The sequence below is a fragment of the Mus caroli genome, unplaced genomic scaffold (assembly GCF_978045245.1).
Source record: "Mus caroli unplaced genomic scaffold, Mus_caroli_1 scaffold_4, whole genome shotgun sequence".
Lineage (NCBI taxonomy): Eukaryota > Metazoa > Chordata > Mammalia > Rodentia > Muridae > Mus > Mus caroli.
Window position 1 is genome coordinate 142,538,393 of NW_028227259.1, and position 20,081 is coordinate 142,558,473.

The window sequence follows — 20,081 nt, forward strand, 5'->3', positions numbered from 1 at the left end:
AAAGCTACACAAAATAAAAATAAAAATAAACATAAAGCAGGGCATGGTGGCACAGGCCTTTAATCCCAGCACTATGGAGGCAGAGTCGTGTGGATTTCTGAGGTCAAGGCCAGCCTGGTATTAAAATATTAAAGTCCAGCAATCAAAAGCCTCCCTTTGGCTACCTTAATTAACATGTCTAATCAAAACAAAGCAACTCATCCTAACACAGGTTTCCTCTTTTACTTTTATAAACTGCCATTTGCCTAAGGACCATGCCTGTCTCCACTTTATCCAGAGGCAGTCCTTTGTCTGGGGCAAATATTTCTTTCCTCTCTCCCTTGTCTTCTATCCACACTCTTTGTCCCTCTGGAGCAAATAAATCTCCTTTGTGTTGCGAACTTTGTCTTGGTGTGTCCTGTGCAAACTCCAGTCTTTTCAAACAGAACATCAAAAGTGAAAATCTTGTACCTGTTAGTGAATGGTGGAGCACACCTTCAATCATAGAACTTCAGAGGCAGAGGCCAGAGGAGCCCTGTGGGTTCTAGGCCAGCTTAGTCTACATTTGTGAGATTCTGTCTCAAGACCAACCAACTAGCCAACCAACCAACCAATCAACCAACCAACGAACCAACCAACCAATTAAGCCAGCAAGCAAATTGCCCTTGACAACAGCTGCCAGGTAAACCATTTCCAACAGAGATCCCCAGGGCTCACGCATGGTAAAAAAGTTCCTGCAATGTTATAGAGAAGCCAAATGCTCAGTCATGGGGTGAAAACCTAACCCAGGACTCCAGCTTGCAACCTCAGCCTCTCCAGGCTGGTTTTGGATGGATGTCTGTAAGCTCCCAATTTCATGATTTCTGTTCTTTTTACTTAGAAGCCTTCCCTGAAGAAACTCTCTGCTCTGCCCAGGACTCTGTCTGTTAGTAGTTGCCTTGAAGGGACTTCCTCAGGTAGTTTTGGCTGGATACTTGGATACTTGAGTATCTGGTTTGATGGATTTGATGTCTCTCTGTCTCTGTCTCTGTCTCTCTCTCTCAATAAGGTCACTCATTCAAAATAAAATTTGTGGCTACTGTAGACCATTCTCTGGATTGTACAAAGCACCTGTTGATATTTATATATCCACTTCAGAGCAAACTCGGGTGTTTAGGCTTGGTGGCAAGCACCTTTGCCTGCTGAGCCACTTTGCCAGCCCTACTTCATTTTTTTTGGTCATGATGATTGAATCTGGGTCCTATGCATGCTAGGCAAGTGTTGAAACTCTAGCTACAGCCTTGCCTCATTTTCTCTAATTAGCTGCTTCTTCTACAAGATGATTTGGGGTGGAGGACTTTCTTTGTTTAGTGCTGTGGGTGTAGACCCACACCCAGTATGCATAAGGCCCTGACTTTGCTTCTTGGCACTGAAAATAAATGGGGTGGGGGTGGGGGATGATATAATTCACTAATTCAGTGTACAACTTAGTAACTTCGGCACATTCACAAAGATATGCAGACTTCAATACAAATTCCAAAAAGCCTAAATCATATGCCCTGCCACACCCTATACCCTCAGTAATAAGCACTTCCTATTTTCTCTTGCCCCACTACCAACTAGTAATTGCTTTCAGTTTTTCTGTATTTGCCAGAAGTGTATGTGTTTTAATCAGGATCTTGGTAGGTAGTTCAGGCCTCAGTCTGGCACTGAACTATTCAGCCCAATCTGACCTGAACTTGCAACCCTCTTCCTTGGCTTCTCAGGCTTTAAACCAGGAAGGATTACAAGCATTCGGCAATAGTCACAGCTAAGCATCTTACATAGATGGAACCACATAATATATAGCCTTATGGATCTGCCCTTTCACAACCTGTCCTTTTGGTTGGGTTTGAGCCTCTGAAGGCTGAGTAGTCTCTGAAGCCATCTCCCTGGCTTGCTTTCTCTCGTTTTTTGGAGATTCTCAAGCTGCATTTGGTGTCAGGACATTACCCCTTTGTATTGATCATACACTACTGTGTGTACACACCAAATCTGATTTACCCATTCATAGCCATATTTGGGTCGATCCACTCTTAGACATACACTCAAGACAGAAAGTTAACACGTGAACAGCTTTTCACGTGTAAACCATCGTCTTTCACATTAGTACATTAGTTTCTCTTTTCAGGTTGAACAATGACACCTAAAACCCCTCTTACATCAACGGACTGCTCTACTTTGTTCTTGGAAGCCACCATGCACACGTTCCTATTGCAAAGGACAGAGGTGGCGCACATTCGTGTGGGGGTGCACCGCGACTCTCCGGACGACTCTCGCAGGCAAATCCTGAGGGGCGGGGAAAAGCAACCAATCCACGAATGTGTTCGGAAAGCGGGGCTCCTCAGTGGTTGATAAAGTATGATGACATACCCGCCATCCAATCCTCAAGCGAAGGGCTGGGCTACAGTCAGCTGGTGAAACCACCTGACCCGAGCCTGGAGCCGGAAACTACCTATCGGGTGGACTGCTTACACTGCTCCTACGGCTGCGATGGTGAGTGTGGACGCATGCGCGGGCGTGCACGCCTGCGGTTCCGCGTCCCTGTTCTCCGAGCTTCGGTTGCCACCTTATGGCTTACATTTCACTGTCACCTCCAGTCCACCCTGGGATCGAAAGGGAACAGAGATGGGATGGAAGCGACAGGGAGGGCTGGAGAAGGAAGGCTCCGCTACCGGGTGTTCTGCGGCGGGGGAGTAGTCTAGATGGCACAAGGGGCGGGGCATAAGGGGACTGGAGTGAGAAGGGCCACGAGGAGGGGTTGAGGGGCTAGGAAGGCCTCCTGGGTCACCTACATGACAAGTGGAAGAGCTCAGAGGTCCAATAGTGACCATGGATGGAGACTCAGTGTTACGAGCCGTTATGAGGGCCTTGGAAGGCTCATATCCAGGAGGGAGATGGGTTTGCAAGGCTGTCATGATTCTCCTTGCCTCTTTACCCTCTAGACTTCCGCACTGACCCAAGGGCTGGAGCGAATCCCAGACCAGCTTGGCTACCTGGTGCTGAGCGAAGGTGCAGTGCTGGCGGTGCGTTGTGGGAAAGCAAAGCGTGGGGTGGAGGGTGTGTGTGGGTGTGTGGAGGGGGGTCCTTTGGGGACACACAGCCCAGGAATCCCTTCAGATATTTCCAGGTTGTCTATTTTTGTCTTCTCTGTAGTTCCTTGCTTGCCATAGAGTAAGCTTTATGTAGTATTTGGATATGTGGGATAAAAGCTTATTACCAAAAGGTTGGGGATGTAGCTCAGTCAGGAGAGTGAGTTGCCTAGCATGCACAGAGCCTTCTCTTCAATCCCAATACTGCATAAAACCAGCGTAGTCCCAGCACTTGGAAGGTGGAAACAGTGGATTGTTCAGGCTTATCTTTGGCTACATATCAAATTCAATCACAACCTGGACTACATGTAACTCAGCCTCAACAAACAAACAAACCATTACCAAAGTTATACAATTAGTTAGTTAGTTGTAGTTTGTTTTTATTTGTTAAATTCTTGTAGGGGGGCACATATGGGTGCCACAGGGGGTGAAAGTTCTAGGACACTTTGGGAGTGAGTTCTCCTGCCATGTGGGTCTTGAGGATTGAACTCAGGTCATCAGGCATTGAGGCAAGCACTTTTATGCTCTGATCCATTTTTGCCTGCCTCTAGAATTTTGGGGGTTGGGGTTGGGGCAAGACTTCTCTAGAGGCAGGAATTGAGCTACGCTGCAAGGGCAGAAAATTGTGAAAGAGAAAAAGAACTCTCAGGGTTAGGAGCTGGACATGCTGACTGAGTGTGAAAGTGCCTGAGTTGGCCGTGGTTTTGTGTTGAAACAGTTTGAAGAGGAAGGATGCTGTGGTAACTCTGATACTGAACTTCCTGCGGCTAGCTTCAACATCTTTAGACAAATCTTGAGGGTTAAAGGGGTTTTAAAACAACTGTGACAGAAATGGTGTAGCACAACTGTCCCAGGAGAGCCATATAAGTAGGAAACTGGACTGGTAGCAATGAGGAGCAAGGGCAGAAGACATTTTAGCTTACGTTTTTAGTGCCTGCACAGGTGTGTGCCCATGCATGTGCTGAAGCCATTGTAGGGCATTAGAGACCCACTCTTACCACTCTCTGCCTTACTCCTTAAGGCAGGGTCTCTGAACCTGTAGCTAGACTGGCGGCCTTGAGCAAGCCTCAACAATCAACATGGCTGAACACCCACAGTGCTGGGATTCCAGGTGTGAGTGTGGTCATTCCTGACTGGGGATTTGAACTCAAGTCCTCTTGCTTGTACAGCAAACACTCTTAGCCACTGAGCCACCCCCACAGCCCAGAGATCACATCTTAGAGGTATTAATATATGTTGGTAATTACTAGGTAAAGTACTTCTACATGGACTCTACCCTTCTGAAGTACTGATCCAGTAGGACTCTGAACAGGGGAAACCAGAAAAATACTATGGTACCTGAACAAATAAGGCATCAAGAGAGGAAGCTGACCAAGGAGGAAGCTAAGGAGAATTTTGATGGCCTGACTGTAGACACTGAGTGAGATGGAATGCTATCGGTCGTAGTACATTTATTACATAGGCACTGTTATGTTCGCATTGTTTTCTCATGAAACCTTCACAAGCGCAGAATACAGACAGATGGAGATACCGAGAGCAAAAGGAACTAAATCTAGTAAGGGACCCATTTAGAAGCGGTGGGAAGAGGATGTTGAAACAGTCTGGACTACTGTCTTCTCATTTGCCCAAGGAGTAGCCAGAGGGAAAACTTTAAAGACAAAGTGGGTGTTTCTGCTTCATAGCCTACAGACAGGACAAGTGGGAAGACTGGGTAACAGGTAGAACCTTCAAAGACCGAGCAGTTAGCTCAGTGGTATAACATCTGCCTAGAATCCTTTGTGAGGGGCTGTGGGCATGGCTCAGTAGTAGAACACTTGCCCAAGAGTCTCCCACTGAGGGGCTGGGGTGTGGCTCACTGGTAGAGCCCCTGCCTAGAATCTCCCAAATGAGGGACTGGGGACCTGATCACTTGGTGATCATACTCTAGGTTTTGACCCCTCACATGACTATCAAATGAAGACTGGTATTTCAGAATGAGAAACAAGATGGCACAAGGAAAGACAGCACCATCATAAAGGGGTTTTAGGTGGTATTTTTCTGAAGCTGGGTAATTTGGGACTACAGGCAAGTATAAAGGGAGACCATAACAAGTATAGGAGGCAGAGGTCCTGTGCCATGAATTTGTTCCTAACTCTGACCTCTTTGTTTTGCTCCTACCCTCCTTCATCCACACACAGTCATCTGGGGACCTTGAGAACGATGAGCAAGCAGCCAGTGCCATCTCGGAGTTGGTCAGCACAGCCTGTGGCTTCCAGTTGCACCATGGCACAAACATCCCTTTCAAACGCCTGTCTGGTGAGCTCCTGCCTTTGGTGGTGGTGGTGGTGGGGTTTCTTTTAGCGGCCTCACTGCTCAGGGAAGGAATTCCTGGCTCCATTCCACCAACTCCCAGTTCCTTCTGTAGTCCCTGGTTCAACTACTGCTTTCATACTAGGTCCCTCTAGGATGAGTACAGAGCAATAAGGACAAGGGGTTGCTTTGTCCCATGCCAGCCAATTTTTTTTTTTTGTGACCCTCCTTGGTGACCAGTGTACCCACTAACTCTTGCTCCCTTCCCTCTCCAGTGGTCTTTGGTGAACACACGCTGCTGGTGACTGTGTCAGGACAGAGGGTGTTTGTGGTGAAGAGGCAGAATCGAGGTCGGGAACCTATTGATGTCTGAGCTATAAAAGGCACTGGCTGGAGAAGAAGCCTGCCTCTGGGGCCTGTCCCTGCGGGGGGTGGGGGTGGAGTACACTGCCTTCTGCTGGAGTTGGGCTTGTGCTCACTACCTCCTTCCTGACCCCTCACCTGAGCGAGGCACAAGGCTTAGAGACTTCTATGCTAAGGGACTAGGGGAACTATGACTGGGGGACCCCTTTTCTTCCCTTCTGCCTAATAAACACTAGTCCAACCTGTCTAGGGCTCAGGATGTGTGCACAGAATGGTTTGTCTGTATGGGGGTGAGGTTACACCTTGTGCCTATCATCGACTTTCTAGGGAGACAGTTATACCTCAGTCAGTGGGCCAAGATCACCACCAGACATCATAAAACTTGACAACTGGAGACAGGTGTGGTGGTGCACATCTGTAAGTAAAACTAGGAACCAGAGAAGCATACATACATAGGAAGGCAGCTGTTTGCAAACTGAAGACCATCTCCCTCGTGGTCAACACACAGACAAACTCATACTCCCTCCCAAACAGCTTTTAATAGTTTTACTTCAGCTGGAAGATGAAGTCAGAGAATAAGTTACAGGAACAGACAAAAACAGAAAACAAAACAGAACTTAAAGTGCTTCAGGCTGCCAACGTAAACATGAGGGGCAGAAAGAGGCCATCCAACCCCTGAGACAGGAGAGTCATTGTCCTGGGTCCCTTTACCACTACCACCCTCTAATCTCAGCCCTGCGGGTGAGTGCAAAGGAACATCAGCAGCGGCAGAGAGGCTTGAACACGAATGAGAGGATACTCTGTAAACTGGACAAGGGAGCTCCTGCAGCCCTTGCCCTGCTGGGGTGGGGCCAGCCCTCCCCTCGCAACCCCCACCCCCACCCCCAAACGTATGGAATACTGTTGGCTGAGCTGCAGCCACACTGTGACTTCACAGCTTCTGCCCTCATCCCTCACCAGCAGACACAGACAGGCAGCCCTGCAAGGCCTCTCTGCCCACAGTGGGAGGTACAGCCTAGGAATAAGGAACCCTCTGGGGCTTAGGGTTTCTGGCGTGTCCGGGGTTGAGCTAGCAGACGGTGCTACTTGACGGGCTCCACCACCAAGACTTTACACTCACGCTTGGCAATCTTATCAAGAGAAAGCACAGCCTTGTCAGGGGGCAGGTAGAGGGGACGGCCGACGGGAGAGGCCACAGGGGGTGTGATGGCCCTGCGTTCCATCACACTGCCTGACCTGGAAGAAGACAGAGGCTGTGGGCTGGCTCTGTGAGAGTATAGCATCCCACTAAGTGGCCTGCTCCCGACCCCAACTCCCAACTCTTGGTCAGACTGATATCAATCCTAGTCCCTTACCTCATAAGGTGGCTACGGGAAGGCTGCTGGTGGGAGAAAGATTGAGAACGGCCCAGGCTGGCCTGGTGTCTCTCCACCAGGTCCCGGACAGCAGGACTGCTGGGGCTGCTCTTTCGGGACAGGGGCCGGGCTTCAGGCGGAGGGTGGGACACGCTGGCAGTGAACTGGAGCTTCAGTTTCATGTGCTGGCTCAGCTGGATAGGAAGATGTAGACCTTCAGACCCACCCTTCCCTGTGCCCAGCCTTCTAGTGCTACCTAAGATGTTAACCCCTCTAGAAGCAAGAAGCCCGACTATTCTACCCAACACTGGGCCCACCTCAAAGAGCCCCGTCCTCAGGGCCTGGAAGGCCACACTGAAGGTAAGCGCGCTGCCCTTCCGGGAGAAGCCAAGATTATTGAGGGGTGTGTGACAGACGATGGAGTCTAGGGCTGCCTGCATGGCCCGGCGCTCCTCCTCACACAGCTGTTTTCCTGGGGACAGAAACACACACTCATCAACACTGGACAGCTTTCTTCAGCTCCCATAAGTCTTTATCAGCACATGGAGTGTTTAATTTGCAAAGTGCTTTGCCGGAGTAAACTGAGTAAATGTTATCTTTTGCTGAGGGTTACAGAGAACAATGGTTAATGCTGTGTGCTGTGGTCTGTGCTAACCCAGATGGTGTCTGTTAACTGTTAACATGCATAACAAGCCATGAGATGTTACTTTGTAGTTTTAGAGAGGACAGAAGCTCAGAGAGATGAAGTAACTTTCTCAAGGTCACAGAGCTAGTAAGTGTGTGTGTGTGTATGTGTGAGAACTTGTACCAGAAAGCATAGGTCCAGTGTCTCTCTGTCCACTGCCTACCTTGAGTCTCTGTCTGTGATCCTGGATGACTAGCTAGGTACACAGGAGAGCCAGCCAGGTACTTCAGGTCATCTATTAAGGTAGGGCTGGCGCTCCTTGGGAGCTGTTCTCACTGTCCTGCCTTTTCCTTTCCCTGTCCCTCCCAGGGGATAAGGTCTCAGCCTGGCAGGTGACCCACCAGCCTGTGCATGTTCCGGGGTCCACACAAGCCTCACAGCAAGGAAGTCTTGGAGGTTGTTGAGCAGCGTGTAGGTGACAGTGAAACGCTCGTAGGTCCGAACAGGGGACTCACAAGAAGCAGTCATCACAAAGCAGGGGCGGTCTAGGCGGACACTGGGCAGGCTAGGAGCAGTGAGAGAGGAGGCTGGATGTATGTGTTAGGCAGAGGTGAGCGGGAGAGCGCCTGGTGGGTCTCCCACGTACTCACCGGTAGTGGGTGTAAATGCTCTGGGTGAAGGGCAGCTTCGGCGTGGACCACTGAACCACAGCAATCAAGGGGACTTCAAGGCCCTGCAGATGGGACAAAGGGAGACTTGGGATGTTCAGAGGCTCATGGCCTTTCCCTTCCATTGTGTTGTCTTTGAGCCTAGGACTGCTCTCCAACTGCTCATATAGCTGGGGATGACCTGAGCCTCCTGCTGCCTCCCAAGTGCTAGGATCCCAGGCACAATGCTACTATGCCAGATTTATGCAATGCCGAGGGTAGAACCCAGGATTCTGTGCTTGCTAAGCAAGCACTCTACCCACCGAACAGTTCCCACAGTTGTCATCACTTCTGTGATCACACCAGCTCACCTCCTTGGCCCCAGGAGGGGGCTGCTCGCCCCCTCTCAGCTGGAACAGGAAGTTGTGTTCCTCCAGGGCACTAAGTGGACAGGGGAAGTAGCCAGATGTTCCAGGAAGCCGACAGAAGGATCCCATGGAGACTTCCCCAGACTGGTGACTAGTTCAGAAGAAAGGCAGGACATGAGCTTGCCACGTCCCATCTCTGTCCCCAACCATGCCACAGCTCTGTCTCCCCCCCAGAACCTCACCAGACATTGTCCACCAGCAGCACAGAGCCATCAGGCATGACAGGTAGATAACTGGCGTTGAAGTTGGGGAGGATTCGGATATCCCAGATGGAGATCTCTTCCTGGGAAGAGCTATTCAGCACTGTGCGGGGAAAAAGCCCAGCTCAGAGTAGTGAGAACCCGCCTACCCCAACTCCACCTTTACCTAACATACTGGACCCATTCCCTTGCTGCTAGCCTTGAGCCAGCAGATCTGCTCACCCTTGAGCACAGTCAAGTGTTTTCCAGCCACAGTGAACTGCCGGCACTTCATAACTGGAGGGGGCAGCAGCGTCAATAGGGTGCTCACTGCAGAGAGAGGATGAGGCAGGAAATCAAGACCTCCACATCACAGTGTGGCACCCTCTACTCTACTCCTCTCCAAGCTCCAGCTTTCCCCCTCTCCCCCACCTTGGGCCTTGAAGGCGCTCTGTTCTCCACGGAAAGTCTCCCCAGGAGATCGAGTCTGTAGCAAGCGCAGGTAGCCTTGATCTCTGACTTCTGGTGCCTCGACCTCCCGCTTCCACACGGTCACTACAATCTAGGTACAGGAGCCATTGGACCATGATCACGAGGGGTCTTAAAATGTCATCTGAATTATAGGGCAACAGCCTCAGCTCTGTTATCCTACCTTGGCCTTGGGTGTCCCTGGGGGCAGTCTATCCAGTGAAACGGTGAGTGGGAAGATGACCTCATCTGTGGACACAATCGGTTCTTCCACAGGCAGCTAGGGGTTATATGAAAGGGGTGAAAATGTCAGGATGGCGGCAAAGATTCAGGCTCCTTTAACGTTTCTGCAAGGCAGAGCAAGTCTTTATGCCCACCCATTCTTGAAATCATATGCCTCCCGTCTTAGGTCCCTCTGCAAGGCAGGACAATGCTTTCATCTGCCTTCTACATCAGGTCCCTAAGGAATCCATGCTCCAAACTATCTTTCTTGCTTCCAGCAAACCTCCCCTCAGCCCTTGTCACCCAGAGATCCTCACCGTGGTCGCGCCCCCTGAGGTAGCAGGGCCCTGGCCGTGGGTGAGAAGGGGGCTGCAACCTCGAAACAAACCCCCGCCCCCCGGGTCCCCTCCCCCCGGGGGGTCAGCATCCTGGTCGCTGGCGCTGCCGCACCCTGGCAGCGCTCCTCCTGCGCTGACCGAGGCCAGGGCGGCCAGGGAGGTCGCCAGCTCGGTCCAGGCCCCTCGGGATGCCAAGCCCGCGCCGCCCCCAACGCCAGCCCCCACGCCGCCTCGGCAGCGCAGCACCAGCAGGAAGCGGACGGTCTCCCCCAGGTACAGATGGTTGCGCCGGGGCAGCGCCCGGTACCGGCCCGGGTCCCCGGCCAGCTCGGCGCGTGGCGGTAGCGGCACAGCCGGAAAGTACATCGAGTAGTCGCATTGGGACTCCATTGGGTGGAGAGGACGATGCGACCCGAAACCGGGCCGGCAGGGAGCCACGGGACCGGGGGAGCTCGGCCTGCGAGTCCAGACACCGGAGGACCGCGGCTCCGCCCGGCAGGCAGCGGGACACACCAGCCTGGCCCGGAAACCAGAGAAACGAACCCGGAACCTAGACCCAGCAGCGCCAGACCAGGAGTGCGGCGCTGAATGACTGGAGAGAAAGCGGAAGCGGAAGGAAGGGGGCGTGGCCTCCGAGGCTTCTTGGCTGAGTCGAGGGGTGAGTGCGGGCTGCTGAGGAACCTTAAACGATGCTAGACTGGCTTCTTTGGGTAGAATTTATTTTTATTTGTCTCCCCCTCTCTCCTTTCCTTTCTTTTTCTTCTTCCCTCTCTCTCTTGCTTTCTTCCCTGACTTTCTCTTTCTGTTCCCTCTCTCCCATGCTTCTTTCCTTTTATGACAGCGTTTCCTGTAGCCCGAGCTGGCCTTAAACTTCCTCCAAAGCTGAGGATGAATTCAAATTTTTGATCCTTTTGCCTCCATTCTCCGGAGCGCCGGCATTACAGGTATGTGCCATCAGGTCTGACTTATGCAGGGCTGGGCGTTGAGCCCAGGGCTTCATGAATGCTAGGCAAGCATTCTGCAAACTGAGGCACATCGCTGCCTTTTTTTCCTGATATTTTGTTGTTGTTGTTACTGTTGTTGTTATTGGTGATGTGTGTGTGTGTATGTGTGTTACTGGAATGCCTGAGCCTCAACCTCATCTAGCCAGTCGTTTTACCAACAGCTGTATCCCCAGCATTGAGGGAATACTGAAAGAAAAGGACAACCCCTTCGTAGCCTAATTTCTGTCCAATAAAAGATTCTCCATCACTTCTCCTTTTAGAGCCCTACATAGAACAAAGAACTGGGGGCAGAGGAGATGGCTCTTTGGTTAAGAGCCCTTGCTGTTCTTACAGGGGACCAGGGATTGGGCCTCAACACCCACATGGTGGCTCACAGTATTTGGTAAGTCCAGTTCCAGGAGATCTGTGGACACCAGGCACATTTACACATGCAGGCAAAACACTCATACACATAAAATAAGACTAATAACCTTTTTAAAAATAAGTAAACGTTTCATAGCATTTATTCATCCAACAAATATTTTTACAGTGAAATTAGCACAGCTCCATAACAAATATTTCGTAGAGAAATGGCCATATATCACGCCCCAAACTTTCTCTGTGTCGCTCTCATCTTTTGCCCCTCCAGGGGGTTTTGGGGAACTGCTACATGAATCTGTCTTGAGGCTTGAAGTGGCAAAGTTAGGGGTTGGGGGAGGCAACAGATTCTGCTGGGATTTCTAGAGGAAGTCCGGACAACAACAGTCTCACCTTAGAGCAAACTTCCTGTTCCTTCCAAGGGAAATACATACGCACCTAGAGGTCCTCCACCCGTCGCATATGTCCTAATTTGTAGTCTGATACCTATGGGGGTAGTAGCCTTGAGCTCTTGAGAGGCGAGGAGACTGTAGGAGGAAACTGCTTAGCATCAAGTTTATCCTTATACTGTAGCTCTGGAGTAGCCAAGCGTTCACATTCCTCTTTGTCTTTCTGGTTTAGTCCACTCTGAAGTACATAGCCCAATACCTTAGCTGAACCAAACTGTAAAGGACGGAGCTTTACATCAGCGATGTATTTGGGGTCTAAAGCCTCACCTCCCATCAAGCAGCGTTTAGCCAGAGCTTCTCTTCGAGCCCGGAGCTCAGCCACAGCACGTTGCAGTCGGCTCCTGCCATACTGTTCTATCCGCGCCCACAGACTACGGTTGAAGTGAATATAAAGAGCCCAATCCAAGTTATTCCAAGCTCGGGCCTGTTTGGCTAGCTGCTGATCTTCACCAGTCACCACAGTCTTATTGGCAGTTCTGATAAGACTCTGCTTTTTTCCAGCCTGGGCATTGTGCATGAAGCCCACCACATCGTCCAGACTCCAGCACAGGGCATCTGCCAACAGAACCAGTGACTCATCAAAGTACTCAGCCACCATGACCAGGTCAAAGACTGAGTCCAACCAGGCCAGACCCCACTGGATAAAGGATGAGGGCCTAAAATCTGAGGAGACAAGGCTGGCTGGCTGCTTGTAACTATTAGCAGCTGTGGTAATAGGATGGAAGAGAGTTCCAGGGCTAGCACCGGAAGGTACAATATGTAGCTGGAGGGATTTGGGGTCTCTGGGTAGCTGGGGACTCACTTTCATGGTCTTTGTCTCTGGGGGGGAGGGCAAACCAAAGTCAAACCATAGTAAGTTACGGGCGTAGTGGTTGCCACGGGCCCCGGGTCTGTAGAAGGCTTGAGGATTGGACAGGAAGGCGGCCAAAGACGGTGCCTTTCGGAAAGCCGATGAAACTGATTTGTAATAGGAGAAGGCAGAGCGGGCTAGAGCCGCTGGATCTCGGACAATGGAAAAGAAGAAGCTATCAGAAGGCATGACCTGAAGTACCTGCAGAGGAAAGAAAGAGAGGAAGAGCTTGACTGAGGAGAAAATGAGGCCAAGCTGAGGCTCTGATGAGCCGTGAGGCTCTGCTGTCCACCCCCAGCTTCCCCTACTAGCTGTGTGACCTTGGGGAAATTACATAGCACCTCTGAAATTCAATTTGCTGTCTGCAAAAGGAAAGTAGTCAGAAGTTCCCAGGTAATTGAGGAGAATACTCAAAATAACAGCCAGTCAGAAATCTGGAGCACAAGGCTCACACTGCTTAGTCATGTCCTCGGGATTTTGTGTTCTTTGTTGGTTGGGAAAAACTCTCAAACCTGGGGCTGGGAAGGTGGCTCAGTCAATAAAGTGTGTGCCACACAAACGTGAGAACACAAGTTTATATTCCCAGCACACACATAAAAGCCCGACAACAGTGGTGCTCACATATAAACCCAGTGTTGAGGAGGCAGAGACAGGTAGAATCCTGGGCGCTGACTGGCCCACGCTCAACATCTCTAAGAACCAAACGTTGTGTTCACCTCTACAATGAAAGTCTATTTTTATTCAGTTTGTGTGTGTGTGTGTGTGTGAGTGTTTGTGTGTTGTACACTTGTGCATATGGACTCAGAGAACCTCATTCCTCAGGCATCATCTACCTTTGTGTTCAAGATAGGACCTTTCACTGGCCTGGAACTTATCAACTAGGCAAGGTTGGCTAGTCAGAGAGCCCCAGGGACTCTCCTGTCTCTGTCTCCTTAGTGCTGGGAACACAAGAGCCTGCTACCATGCCCAGCTTTTTTACATGGCTTTTGGGGATAAAATTCAGGTCCTGATGCTTGCATGGGAAGCATTTTACTCATCTCCCCAGCCTTGCCTCCTTTTGACCTAGGGTCACACTTATGTAGTACACCGTGACCTTGAACTCTTGCCTCAGCCACCTGAACATTGCAATTACAGACAGGCAACAACATGGCTAGCACAGAAACTTGTTAAATGCCTTTTCTGGGACACTCTTGGTCACAGCTTCAAGACAGCAGCTGGCCTTGAGGCTCCTCAGGATAGGAGGGAGACACCAGTGGCAACAGCTGTGCTCAGGCCAGTCCAAGGTGGCTGCAGCACATGGCACTTCTGGAACTCCCGAGGAACTTGGAGAACAAAAGACACCCCTAAAGTAGGGCATTGAGGAAGGGTGCTGAAAAACCGGTAAGACTAAAGTCTGGGGTGTATGTTTTTATTTCTCAAGAGGTACCTTGACAATCAGGCCGAGTTGGGCTGCAACATAGCCGTTGCAGACTGATTGACAGATATATTAAGAAGCTTTCTAACAAGCAAAATGTGTGGCCTATTGTGTCTGGTGCCAGAGGCAGTCAATCTACTCTTGAGCTACAAAGTATAGCTTTAAAAAAAAAAAAAAAAAAAAAAGCTTTCTGCTTTGATAATGACTTTTATCATGGGACCAAACATTTCTCTATCACAGTGTTCTTTGGTAATAAGCCTGTCCTTAAGGAAGTTTTAAGAATTACCATCCTAGGGTGAACCGATGGCTCAGTGGTTAAGACATTTTATACCGCACTTATGAGAACTGGTATTCAGATCCCAGCACCCATGTAATGAGCCAGGTATCTCTGCAAATGCCTGTAAGCCTGCCATCAGTGGCAGCAGAGACAGCCTGAGAACCTCGCCTCATGTTCAGGGAGGGGCCCTGCCTCAAAGAAATAGGCAGAGAATGATAGGGAGAACCCTGCCATATTCTCCAAGCCTCCTCTCATGTGCACAGATGTGTGTATGGGACACACACACACACACACACACGCACACACACACACGCACACACACACTAAATCTTGAGATGAAGAAAACAGAAGTTTGGATCAATCTCCAAAATGCTAATAGGAGCCTATTTAGGATTTAAGGGGTTATGTGTATCTGGAAACTATGTGAAGAGATGACATTTCATAGAGAGATGATTTAAGAATGGGGATTTACAACAGAACAGACTAAAAATTACTGAGAAAAAAAACTTTTTTTAAAGGAGCTATGATTGACTGGAGCAATGGCTCAGTGGCTAATGAGCTGTGCAAGCGTGAGGGCCGGGCCTGAGTTTGGATCCCCATGACCCACTGAATAAAGTTGGATGGAGCATTGCCTCTTTAATCACCAGTGGTGAGATGGGAGGTGGAGACTCTTGAATCCCCAGAAGCTCACAGACCAGCTAGCCTGGAGTACAGGGCCACCAGCTGCAAAAAATGAGCTCGTCTCAAATGAGGTGGAAGGTGAAAACCCACAGCAAGGTTGTCCTTGGACCTCTATCACGCACCACGGCACACACATGCCTGTATCCCAGGAAGGCACACAGATGGCCTACACATGGAAGATTTGTTTTTAGGTACCTTTCCTTCAACTGAATGCCTTTTTTTTTTTTTTTTTCATTTTCTTCATTAATATGGGCTTGCCCAGAGGCAGAGCCTTTGACTTTTTTTTTTTTTCCCTTTTAAGTAGAGGTTAACTGTCTCTGGCATCCAAAATAACTTCCCAGTTCTACCATGGGTTACTTGTATGACTTTGGCATTTCACTGATGCTATTAGAGCCTTCCTTTCATGTAGTGTAAGTCTGGATCAGTGTATCTGGAAGAATGTAGAAGTGCCTGGAACATGGTAGGTAGTCAGTGGTGATGACAAGAAGTTCATCTCAGCTGTTAGAGGAGCTTAGTTCAGTGATCCTTGTCATCGTCCCAAACTTGACAGTTGCCCCTCGGAATTGCAACAGTGGCCTCTTGCTGCCCCTAACATCATCCTCACAGTCCTCAGCTGTCTCCTGCTCTGCCTTCAACAAGGGTGTGCTGGGTATGGTGGCTCACACCTGTAATCCTGAGGAAAGAGGATAGCTGAGAATTTAAGGAAGGCCCAGGGTACATAGCAAGAGCCTATTTCAAAATAAAGTGTTTTGGCAGTTGGCTATTCTATTCACTGCAATCCTCTCCTGACACACACGTATATACTTTGTGATGGTTTGCTTTCTCTAAGCATGCACAGTCTGAGCTGGGGATATAGGTCAGAAGTGCTTGTGTAAAATGTGTGGGAGAGCCCTGGGCTCAATCCCCAGTATGTCACAAAAAGCAAAGCAAAGAAAAATCACCAAGAGTGTCTGATGTTTGCCGGGCATTCTGGTTCATACCTATGATTCTAGCACTCTGAGAGACTGATATAGGAATATTGCTATAAGTTCTAGGACATTCTAAGCTCATAATGGCAACTTTCTCAAAAGAAAAAAAAAAAAAGGTTCCCCCCAAAGATTTTCCAAGCTGAAGGACTAGCTCACTTTGTTGAGTGCTTAGCTAGCATGCACCAAGTGCTGGGTTGTGTCCCCTTCACTGCATAAACTGATAGTGATGGTGTATACCTGTACCTGGCACTCAGGAGACGAAACAGGACTTCAAGATCATCCTCAGATACCTAGTAGGTTTGAAGCTAGTTTGAGCTACATGAGCCACATACAAACACAGACAGAAGGGGACACACACACACACACACGAGAAAGCTGCATGCATAGTAAGTCTTCACTTGTAACCCCCATCTGATAATTCCTTTGAGTTCCTTGCCCACCACATCAATCTTTCTCTGTTCTTCTAAGTGCTCCTTATCCCTCATGATGCTAGGATTATCGTGTGAGACGCCACACCCAGCGCTGGTGTGCTTAATTTTCTTTCAGGCAAGTGTTGACTGGTTTAAGCTTGTGAGAGAATGTACTATCTCTCACATAAGAAATTTTTCTTGGGGGGGGGTCAGAGTTGGGGTCTCTTTTTGTTGTTTGTTTTTGAGAGAGCGGTCTGGTCATGCAGCTCAGCATGGCCTTAAACTGTTTTGTTTTTTTGAACTTGTGATCCTTCTGCCCTCCTGAGTCATGGGATTAAAAGTGTGTACCACCATACTTGGTTTATGTGGTGCTAAGAATTGAGCCCAGGGCTTTCTGCATGCTAGGCAAGAACTCTGTCAACTGTGCTACATCCCTAGTCTGACCTCCAGTTGCATCCTGTCTCAACTTCTCCAGTTCTGGAATTCTAAAAGTCCAACTATTCTTTATTTTGTTGAGAACTGAACACACAACTGATGAGAAGTCTCAAACTTGGTGCTTACACATAACCACAGCACTAGGGAGATGGAGACAGGGTCCTAGGGGCTCACTGGCCCGTCAGTCTAGCTGAATGAGCAAGTTCCAGGTTCAGTGAGAGACCCTGTCTCAAAAACTAAGATGAAGAGTGACTGAGAAACACATGTGGGATTGACCTCTGGCTTCCATAAGCACTTGTACCCTCCACACACAAATCCCAGTTAAGAGAAGACTCTGGCTCTCAACACCACACCTGCCCCAGAGAAAGGACATTTGCAGGAAGAGCAATGGGAGACCCCACCTTTATGCCCCAGGGTCCAACTTTCGAGTGAACCCCCACACCATGGCATGGAACCCCTCTCTTAGAGATCTTGGCCACAAGCCCGAGGCGCTCTCTTTCCTAGTCTACCCTCGCTGGACCTCCTCACCTCTTTGAGGTTGAATCTCATGTGATGACAGAGGATATGGAAAGGCTTCTGAGTATCCGAACTCTGGGGATGGTAGCCTTTGACCTTAGAAGCCTGGAAAAGCTTTGGGTAGCCAAACTGGTAGTGGGCAGGCAGGGCAAAACGTAGCCCCTGCTGGTCCCCATAGCGATGAAGGAGATTGAGCACAGAGCTGCTCCCAGATTTGTGTGTCTTCAAGAACACAAGTCGCTGTCGGGGTAGGCAAGACTTAACAGTTGTTCCCAGTGAAGGGATCCAGGACTGTCGGAGCTGCAGTCCAGGTAGCCTGGAAAAAAAAGATAGGGAGGGAAATGTTCTGTCCCTTAGCATTATGTGGAGCAGGTGGGTCCTTGTAATGAATAGACAGTAGGAACGCCTACCCTCACCCCCCCCCCAAGATTTACCCCCTAGAGCCACATTCCCAAGTAGGATCAAGGAAGAGTAGGTTGTGGGGGTGGGGGAGTTTTAGTCGGAGAGGTTAGGGACTCACCTCCTCTGGAATGATCCCCCCAGGAACTGGAGGCCAAATCCAATGGTCATGAAGACTCCCAGAGCCACCCCCAGGCTCCGAGGCCTCCAGAGCCTCATGGTCCTGGCAGGAGACAGAGGGCCCATGTGTCACAAGGGAAGTGGCATTAAAAGGGGACAGAGCCAGGGCCAAGAGCCATGAGTGGCAGAGAGAGCTGGAGATGGCTGTACAGCCAGCCGTGGAAGGCACCTTTTGGAGATCAGGGGATCATTCCCCAGGCCTCCTTGCAGCCCTGGTTGAGTCTGCCCCCTGAGTTAGCAGATTTTTGCCTCTGTCAGCGTCTAGAAGGGAAATGAGGGGGAAGGAGAGGAGTCTAAGGAGCTTTTCTTCTTAGACCTGAGGCAGGGATGGGGAGTAGCCTGGTGTGTGTGTGTGTGTGTGTCTATACCTTCTTTATACTGGAACCTTGTAGATAACCTGGCATCTATTCCTTTTGCTGCCAACCTCGTTTGTCCACTGCCACTTCCTAGCTCTTCAATTGTACTCCCCCCCTCGCCCCCCTTTAAGCATTGGACATTTAACAGGGAAGGAGATAAAGCCAGGACCCAGATCTCAAACGAAACAGACAGTAAATGAGATTGAACCTGTTGGCTCATGATGATAACCTGGCACTCACTGTCAAGCCAGGTCCTGGCTGCCTTCTGAGTCCCTCTATCAATCACAAATAGGAATGAAGAGCCCCCACCCCCTTCTTCTGTAGCTAGTACAGGGAGAAACTTTAGGAAAGAATGGAGGACCAGATAGGAACAGGTTGGGTAACCCAGGAGGGACGGGGGTGGTGGACTTAGAGAAGTGCGTGGTGAGCCACTGTTCCTGCTGGCAAGGCTGCTACCTACTCAGTACACGGAAGACCCTAAGGACTAAACGGGGCTGGTGGAGATGTGGGTCTACAGAGTCCCCACATACACCCCATCTCACTTCATAATCCTAGTTACCAGCACAGGCGGCAAGCAGAAAGGGAGGGGGTTTTGATTAACTGATTCTTCTTTTCCGGCCTTAAGCTTCCTGATCAATTTGGAGTATAACTCCATTTTATCAGATCACACCCTATAATCAAAGATCAAGGTCCTCCCGACATTCTTAAACAGCCTCCTTTCCAGAACTAACCAGGCTGACCCAAACGGAAAGAATCCAAGCTTGCTATCCAGAGGTCCGCCTCCTTCTGGCATTATCCCTAGCTCCCTCCCTAGCTCCCTCCCCGGAGCACAGCCCCTAGGATTCAGAACTCACTCCCGGACTAAACTCGATATCCTACCATCCACCTCGAGCTCCTCATCCCAGCTCTCCCTCTGAAGCTTTGGTGAGTGCTGCATCTGTCTCCAGTCCTTTGTTAAGGGTCTTCTGCGAACCCCTCAAGTCTCCTTCCAGAAATTCAAAGGTCCCTCCACTGGTTCCAGCCTTCAGCTTCTTTAGGCACTCACCAGGCCATAAGGCGAGCAGTCGGAAAAAACCAGGTCAGGCTCTCCAGCCACCGCCCGGCTCCTTGGATCAACTTGCCCCACAAACTTTTCTCAGCACCCAGACTCCTCCCCCTCTCCTCCCTTTGTCCCGCCGGTCCAAGCAGCCACTTGCTTGCTTGGGCATTGATCAGCTTCTCTGGGTTTCTCCCCTCCCTACCCCTTTTTCCAGTCCGCTGGGGGAAGATCGCCTAGACTGCCTTTGAAAGATGTCACTTCTACCCTCCTTTCAAGTAGGAATCAATTACATCTTTTTCTTTTGGCTTTCCACAAAACAAGAGATTTATTCAGGTGAAGAGACAGGGAGAGAGACAGAGAGGCTGCCAAGAAGAGCAGCTCTTACCCTGAAGGCAGGAGCAGTGGTGTGTAATCTAAGTAGGCCTGGTGTTCTGCACATTTTACAGGTACTTCCTCATGTAATTTGTTTGATCTCCAAATTGTTTTTTAATATATTAAGATACTCATACCTCAGGCTTGGGAAATACGGGGTTGTTCTTTAGAGCCGCTTGCTCCCAAGTGACAGACTCCAAGAGGCAAGAAGCAGGTAGAAATTGGGCCAGTTACAGATGCCCAGGGGAACATAGACTGGAGGAAAAGCACTGTTGCACACGCATGAGGACCCAAGTTCAGATCCCTTATAGCCATGTAAAGACACTGGGCTCGGTCACAAGCACACCTTCCCTGTGATTCCAGTGATGTGG

General features: G+C 49.8%; 3 protein-coding genes and 1 long non-coding RNA gene across 9 annotated transcripts; 2 read left to right on the forward strand and 2 right to left on the reverse strand.

Moving 5' to 3' along the window:
• Window positions 1–2,404: 2,404 nt before the first annotated feature.
• On the forward strand, window positions 2,405–5,986 carry Lamtor4 (late endosomal/lysosomal adaptor, MAPK and MTOR activator 4). Its single transcript, XM_021161913.2, has 4 exons — window positions 2,405–2,493; window positions 2,943–3,023; window positions 5,267–5,384; window positions 5,654–5,986. The coding sequence occupies exons 1-4, from the start codon at window positions 2,491–2,493 to the stop codon at window positions 5,749–5,751; spliced, it is 300 nt and encodes a 99-aa protein (XP_021017572.1). The 5' UTR covers window positions 2,405–2,490; the 3' UTR covers window positions 5,752–5,986.
• Window positions 5,987–6,261: 275 nt separating this feature from the next.
• Trappc14 (trafficking protein particle complex subunit 14) lies at window positions 6,262–10,590 on the reverse strand. The gene is made up of 11 exons (XM_021161901.3): window positions 9,983–10,590; window positions 9,628–9,723; window positions 9,408–9,537; window positions 9,219–9,305; window positions 8,979–9,099; window positions 8,740–8,887; window positions 8,372–8,454; window positions 8,123–8,286; window positions 7,414–7,568; window positions 7,097–7,290; window positions 6,262–6,977 (listed from the first exon to the last, which is right to left on the reverse strand). The coding sequence occupies exons 1-11, from the start codon at window positions 10,391–10,393 to the stop codon at window positions 6,824–6,826; spliced, it is 1,743 nt and encodes a 580-aa protein (XP_021017560.1). The 5' UTR covers window positions 10,394–10,590; the 3' UTR covers window positions 6,262–6,823.
• A 35-nt stretch (window positions 10,591–10,625) lies between these two features.
• Window positions 10,626–13,222, forward strand: LOC110293988 (uncharacterized). 5 transcript variants are annotated; one of them, XR_015047017.1, is made up of 3 exons: window positions 10,626–10,661; window positions 10,845–10,947; window positions 11,986–13,222. It is a non-coding gene; the product is annotated as an uncharacterized LOC110293988 (long non-coding RNA). The 5 variants fall into 5 exon arrangements; XR_015047016.1 differs by having other exon boundaries at window positions 10,629–10,713; XR_015047015.1 differs by adding an exon at window positions 11,268–11,389 and having other exon boundaries at window positions 10,646–10,947.
• Window positions 11,504–19,387, reverse strand: Gal3st4 (galactose-3-O-sulfotransferase 4). Of its 2 annotated transcripts, XM_021161906.2 has the most exons (4): window positions 19,345–19,387; window positions 17,885–17,986; window positions 17,377–17,680; window positions 11,504–12,864 (listed from the first exon to the last, which is right to left on the reverse strand). In XM_021161906.2, exons 1-4 carry the CDS (start codon window positions 19,350–19,352, stop codon window positions 11,851–11,853), a joined length of 1,428 nt encoding a protein of 475 aa, XP_021017565.1. In that variant the 5' UTR covers window positions 19,353–19,387; the 3' UTR covers window positions 11,504–11,850. The 2 variants fall into 2 exon arrangements, with proteins under 2 accessions (XP_021017565.1, XP_021017564.1); XM_021161905.3 differs by lacking the exon at window positions 19,345–19,387 and having other exon boundaries at window positions 17,885–18,010.
• Window positions 19,388–20,081: the final 694 nt, after the last annotated feature.